This window comes from Raphanus sativus, chromosome 6 (assembly GCF_000801105.2).
Source record: "Raphanus sativus cultivar WK10039 chromosome 6, ASM80110v3, whole genome shotgun sequence".
NCBI classification, from domain to species: Eukaryota; Viridiplantae; Streptophyta; class Magnoliopsida; order Brassicales; family Brassicaceae; genus Raphanus; species Raphanus sativus.
Genome location: NC_079516.1, coordinates 38663317 through 38670403, shown reverse-complemented (window position 1 = coordinate 38670403; position 7087 = coordinate 38663317). Strand labels below are relative to the sequence as shown.

Genomic DNA, 7087 nt, shown 5'->3' with positions numbered 1-7087 from the left:
ATTTGAAAAGTATCAATATTTATAGTTTAGAATGTAATAAGATATTTTTATCCAAATTTTAATTACAAAACTGCATATTTCAATAATTAAATAGATATTTCAAAATCACATTATTATGATTATTCATGTTTAAGATAAATATGTACTTAACATATAAAATATATTATTTACTATTTAATCTTTTAAAACTGTATTGATAAATACCAAACATCGTCATAAATTAATTTTATAAAAGATTGCTACAATTAAGTTTGTTGAGTTTATTTGTTCTTCTAAACTACAAAAATAACATAGGTTTGTAATGTCTCAATGATTAATCGAATGTACTTTGAATCATATGCTGATCTTGTCTTCATCACTGAAGTAAGATATCTTGCCTACAAATGTTGAATCCTGAGAGCTAGGACCACCGGCTCTACCATCACCAGTGATCTATGAATCCGTTTAAGCTCCTTGGCTACATCAATCATCTTTGGTCTCTTCTCCACACTCCTCTCGCAGCATCTGAAGGTAAGCTCAACAAACTTGTCCACCTGAAATCTTTCAGCCTCCACAATATCTCTCACTCCAACTCGGTATATGGTCTCAATAAACTCTCCTTTCTCTTGCAACCCTCTTACATAGCTACGTATATCGATGAAGCGCACATCAGACCGAGGAGCCATGCCATGTCTTCCAATCAGGAGAACCATCATAAAGATTCCAAAGCTATAAACATCAGCATACTCTGTAACAATACTCGTATGTAGATAAGAAGGATCTAAATATCCGGGCCATCCCATCACTTGATCTTCCATTTGAGACTTCCCCTCAGGTAGAGTTAGAGCAAGGGAGAAATCAGACAGCTTAGCTGTCCAGTTATTGTCCAAGAAAACATTCATGGGAGTTATGTTTCTGTGTACAATGATCCTAGGGAACTCTGTGTGTAGATAAGTAACCGCATTGGCTATCTCCTTAGCCACCTTTAGTCTTACATCCCAAGGTAAGAACTCTGTATCTTTAGAACCTATACCTCCTTGGTGTCCTAAAGCTCCGTTCTCTGCGTTTTCAAACACCAGAACTGGACAAGGGAACTCGAGACAGCATCCCAACAGCTTCAGGAAGTTGATGTGATTGGTTACACGAGCAGATATGACAATGTCGTTGTAGACAGCTCCAATTCCATCTCCATCCCCTCTGACTTTTTCCTCAGGATACATCTTGATCATGTAAGATCTATCTTCAATGCTACCAGTGAACCAAGTGTAGTAAAGGTCACTCGTTACATAGCGGCTTGGATCAAAGCCATTTGTGGCCTTGAGGATCTGATCAGAAGAGAAGCTTCGGATAGGATTGGTTTTACCGTTGCATCCAGCAATGAGCTCTTTGAGAAAAGTGCTTCCGTTGTCCAAGAACCATTGTTTCCTCCTCTCTTTTCCCTTGTTTCTCCAGAACTTCATGGTCTTCTTCAGATCAATAAAATGTTAATGGCAGTCAAAGTTGCCGTCTGGTGAAGATAATGTTGAATCTGAGGCCATTAACGTTTCAGAAAGTCAACTTTTATTAGTCAACAAGTTTGAAAACTCGCTCTTCTACACATGGGAGTCTGAATGACGTCAACTCAAGCAGGTTCTAGAAACTATGCTTCCTGCTTTGAGAACCTAAAGTTAGATTACTCATATAACCTTCTTTAAGTCTTTTCTTAATCAAAATGAAGTTTTTGCACCAAACATATTACTGTCAAAGGCAAGTAATCAGGAATAGACAACCTTGGTATGAGCATAATCTCAATCTTAAATAATCCAACCATCCTCGAGTGATCCTTGTTCTATTATTAGCTTATCTATTTTGCCACCAAGATCATCTTTGTTCTATCTTTATTCCTCTTCTCGCAGCATCTCAGCATGTCGTTCGAACCACTCCCGAATTCAACAGTTTCTCCTCTCTCATATATATGCAGATCCTTCACATATTCAAGAATGGTAAAATCTGACCGGCCATTTGATTCAAACCAAGTTTGGTAATGTTGAGTTTCTTCAAGCCTTAGGTGTCGACTCCCTTGACTCTAGAAACGTAAACAACCAAGAACAAGTGACTTCGTTTGACTCTGGAACTCAAAACGATGATAAAGAAACAGATAAACACGAAAACAGAGCAAAAACAGAAAAATAAGGAGCACACAAGACAACTTTATCCGGTTCACTCCTGTTAACTAGGGTAGCGTCTGGCCGAGTCGGTAATCAGGAATCCACTAGTTTTAATGTAGTGTTTACAGAATGCAAGACAAAAATATCATAATTCCTAGACTGAATAGAATCACATGAATATTTTATCTGAAATAATAAAATCTATCCAAGTTATCTGATATTTTTATCCAAAAAATTCAAATATGATTTTTTACCCAAATTATTTAAAATTATTCAAAAATAGATATCTAACCAAAACAAAAATGAACTCTAAATTTTATCGTGTTTCTAACATTGCTATCAAAACCATATTGAAAACAAAAATAATCAAACTAAAATAAAACTCAAATTCATAAATAACCAAACGGACATATATCCTTTCAACTAAAAAACCGAAAACCACAATCAAACCAAAACTAAACCAAAAACAAAACAAAAATGATCTGGAACCAAATCGAAAACCGGACACACATGCATAAAATATTAGTGAACAAACAGATAGATTAATAAACTTGTAAACAAAAAATAATTTTGCGTTTTCGAAGCATAAATCAAAATCTAGTTAATATTAATATCTGTTATTTACAGGTGAAGCCAATGTTCATTTTATCATCGGCAACGTAAAAATCATCAAAATCTTTGGAAACAAGATAATAGTCAAGTCTAATGGATGAGTTCTAGTAAAAAAATGCCAATGCAATTCATAAGACATTTTTTAAGAAAACTCAAATAAAATCAACATGTTAACATTTGCTGTCTATATATTCCGTATATTCCGAAGGACAAAACTTGGATTCATCCTCTGTGGTGAACTCTCTAATTCATTTCAACCCTCTACACCAATTAAAATGTCATATAGGATTAGCGAAAAAGAAAATAACTTTTTCTTTTTAAAAAAGAAACGAAAACAGGTGAAACAAAAATAAAAGCGTCGTCTCTTTCTTTTTCTTCCTCTAGAAAAGATATGAAGTTTCGTTTGTCAAAAGCTTTTGAGTCTCCAATTGTGTGTTTTTAAATACAATTATATACCTAAATATTCTAAACCCAAATTATAAATCCTATATCCAAACTCGATACGTCTAAATAGGATTTGGGTTTATGATCTACGATTGAGGTTTAGGGTTTAGAGTTTAGAAACTCATATCATCATCTTCTTCATCTTTAATGGACTTTATTTTATAGACACAAATTACTCTATCTTATAAAAGAACATGGTTTGATTTGATTTCGAGAAGATAAAGTCGAAATTGGATTTAAAATCATAGAATTGGAGGCTTAAACTTGACAAACAAAACTTCATATCTTCTTACTGGGGGATGAAGAAGAAGAAGGAGACGTTCTCTTCCATTGTTAAGAGCGACACCTTTTTTCACTTGTTTTCCTTTTTTAAAAAAAAATTATTTCATTTTTTACTAATTTTACAGGTAACTTTAATTGGTGTAGAGAATTGAGGTGAAGTAGAAAATTTACCATAGGAGTGAACAAAAGTTTTGTTCTATTCTGAACTTAATTTTGGTATTCTCGCAAACTTATTATACACAATCTTATTATAGTTTAGAAATGGCCAAAATAAAGTTACATACATCATTTAAACAACCAAAATCAGTACTATGTCATCTCCACTTTTATACTGTATGTCTGAAAATTGTAAAATTAAAAAAAAATAATGAAAGATTTCCGATGTAATGCTTAATTTGGCCGTTACTTGGGTTAAAAGTAGATGGTAATTATTTCCTAAAACAGAAAGTAAAAGGTTAGAGTAATTTATTTAATTTTTATTTTATAAGCCAATGAAAAAAAAAATTAACCAATAAGCCAATGAAAAAATTGCGTGAAAAAGGGAAAAAGTACAATTCTCTTTTTTCTCGTTTTCTTTTTTTTTTGTTCAGCAAAGTACAATTCTCTCTGAGTTCTGTTTTTCTATATATATAACGTACACTAGATTTTGACCCGCGCTTTCAAAGCGCGGATTTATGTTTGGTGAAAATTTTATATAATCACATTTATATAACCCGTCTTGTATATGCATTTATATAACCCGTCTCATATATGTGTTTTATATCCGGGTTTATGTTCGGTTAAAACTATATTGTACATGTATTTTTAGGTTTTTAATTTTGAATTAGATATTTTAAATATAAATCAATATAACAGTTTTATAGTTTTGATCGGTGTTTTGAAACCCGACTCGGACCTGCGGTTGAACGAATTACCGGTTTGTAACCCGGTATTTTTAATATTGTGATTTTTTCTAATGATAAGACAAATTCGGTGATCATAAGCTGGAAATTTGTTTAAAATATATTTATATTTTTCAAAATCATTCTAAATGATAATGATTGTTGTCAAAATTAATAATTTTAGAATTAAAAAACCGGTGGTTAATAACAGTATCAAACATGGAAATAATCGATACAGTATCAAACAAAGAAATAATCGCAGGCCGAAATTAAATTAGGAAACCGGTGATTAATGACAAACCAAAAAATAATTAAGAAGAAACTGGCGCAGAATGTCCAGAATACCATTAATGAATACAAAGGAAAGGTTCTTCGGTAGGGGTAAAAAGAGTAAAAATCCAAAATATGCTTGTACTTTAATAGTATAGATATGTTTGTTAAGAAAAAAGGGTACATATGTTGTTGGATCATATAAAAGCCCAATGGCTTTATATATAAATGTGAATAAATAATGACTTGGGCTAGATGTCATTTAGCCCACAAGATAAGTTAATTATGTATGTGAAAGTTGTCCCACATCGGGGAAACATGGGAGAGAAAAGCAACATATATATGTTCTCTTACTATGAGAGCTTAAACAGCTTGGAGAGAGAGGAAGGCCGGCCGGCGCGGTTGTGGGTGCAGTTTATCCTCTTGAGATATTTAAACGAGATAAGAACAGGAAGAACGAGTCTTGGGGAATAAGTTTTCGAAACTCAACTTCCCTCGATCTCCTTCCCTCGATCTCCGCGAGATTTCCGTCCACGTGCAGAGACTGTTGCGGAAAGTGGCTCGCTTCCGTCTCTTTAAATAGTGGTCTCTCCTCTCTCATTTTTCACTGACTTTTCACATCAATATCACAGCAAAAAATCCCTTAGCGTAAGTCTTTAGTTTCGAGAGTGTTTCGTAGCTTTTATAGTTCGATAGGGTGTTCACGAGTGAAGCGTGAATCGTCGCCATGGTTTTATCCTGCGACTCTATATTCGTACAGTCTCGTCTCACTACGGAGCGAATATAAAGAGTTAATGAAAGATATATCATATCTCGACTCCATGATAGGTTTCTTATCGGGTTTCATTTCGTCTATTCAATCGTTTCTTTCCTTAACTTCTCGCTTTTATTATATCGTTTATTTGATTCGGTTTTCCGGCTTCTACATATGTTATGTTCAACTCCTAGGGTTGATTGACAAAAAAATACAGCTATGGTGGGGTTATCTTTCCGTATTGCTGTGGTGAAAGGTTTGAGGAAGAAGAAGAAGATGAAAAGATCCAACGTCAAACGAAACAGAAGAATACTTTCCAAGCCCGACTCAAAACCCGTAGCCGTTGACCTGCCGGAGCTCCCTCTAGGCTATGGTATTCCATGATCTCATCTCGTTATTTTGCTAATCTTTTCCGTAAAGTTCCATCGCTGCTACATGAACGGCGTCTGTTCATGTACTTAGTGGACAAGGATGGCCACGGCGACTATGCTCTGCTCTCAACATTTCCTAGGAACTTGAAGGCGAAAGTCTTTGAACTCGATGAATATGTGACCATACCAGGAATGGGAGGCTGCTTGGTGAACGTTCTTGAGGGATTGATGTGTTGCAGAATTGGGAGAAGTGTGAGGATCTGTAACCTCACCACCAAGCAGCACGTGGAGTTGCCAGTAGTTGTATCGAACATTTTGGGAGATAATTCCAATATGTGGAACCACTTTGGATATGATCCTATTCAGGAGGAATACAAAGTGATTAGCCTAATTTGGGAGATGGCACAAGAGAGAGTCGTGAGATCCGAGTATCACGTTTTGGTGCTTGGCCCTGGAGCTTCTTGGAGGAGAATCACCCAAAGCGTCCCTCCGCATTGTCCTTGCTCGCAAGGTGTCTCCATTGACAGGTGTTTGTATTATGGTGCATGGACTGGTGAGAATACATTTGTGGTTGTGTGTTTTAACATGAGCTCAGAGAAGTTCAATTTGATCAAATTACCCCTTCATGCTGCTGGCACCAATCTAATGAACTATAGAGGAAAACTTGCTGTCTTCGACTACTCCCCCAATCTGGCGAGTGATCAGCGTTTGGACATGTGGGTTTTGGAGGATGACAGTCAATGGTCGAACAAGAAGACTTTTGCTTTGCCTATTTCAAACATTGATGTTATCATCCCGGGTGAGTTGTCCGTGCAGGGTACTAGTCGTGAGGGTACGGTTAGAGTCTTCTCTAAGACTGGTTACTCTTCATTGCATGCCCTTTGCGATCTATATACTGGTAAGAAGAGAGAATGGGTTGCATTGCCCAAATTGCGGGAGCGCCTCCCTTTTGAGACTGACTCTTTGCATACGACTTATTGGGATGATTTTGGGAGCATTATGTATTTGGAAACCTGAGTTACTTCTGTTTATTGGCAAACCCTTTATAAAAATAATTATATTTATGCCTTCATATATGTCTATCTTAACATCTCAAGCGTGTAAGAACTTGTGTCTTCCTGTAAGCACTTACATGTCTTGATTGTGGACGTTCTTGGTTTGTATGTATTACAATTTCACTGTAGGATTTTGAAGTGCGGTTTGAGTCTTTCATGTATTGGATTTGGATCGCAAGTGGCAATTTGATATCTTACATAATGTTTTTATCAAAATTTTATAAGCTTATGTCTCTCTTTTTTCTGAACGAAATGTATGGAACTTAGCAAATCAGCTTGCAAATCGGCAATT

At 35.5% G+C, this 7087-nt stretch overlaps 2 protein-coding genes across 2 annotated transcripts; one reads left to right on the top strand and one right to left on the bottom strand.

The window, feature by feature from the left end:
- Positions 1–186: 186 nt before the first annotated feature.
- On the bottom strand, positions 187–2105 carry LOC108809695 (serine/threonine-protein kinase ZRK1-like). The gene has a single exon (XM_018581852.2). The coding sequence runs from the start codon at positions 1437–1439 to the stop codon at positions 378–380; it is 1062 nt and encodes a 353-aa protein (XP_018437354.1). The 5' UTR covers positions 1440–2105; the 3' UTR covers positions 187–377.
- A 3464-nt stretch (positions 2106–5569) lies between these two features.
- On the top strand, positions 5570–6812 carry LOC108807021 (putative F-box protein At3g52320). The gene is made up of 2 exons (XM_056987656.1): positions 5570–5742; positions 5832–6812. Exons 1-2 carry the CDS (start codon positions 5589–5591, stop codon positions 6755–6757), a joined length of 1080 nt encoding a protein of 359 aa, XP_056843636.1. The 5' UTR covers positions 5570–5588; the 3' UTR covers positions 6758–6812.
- The last annotated feature ends 275 nt before the right edge of the window (positions 6813–7087 follow it).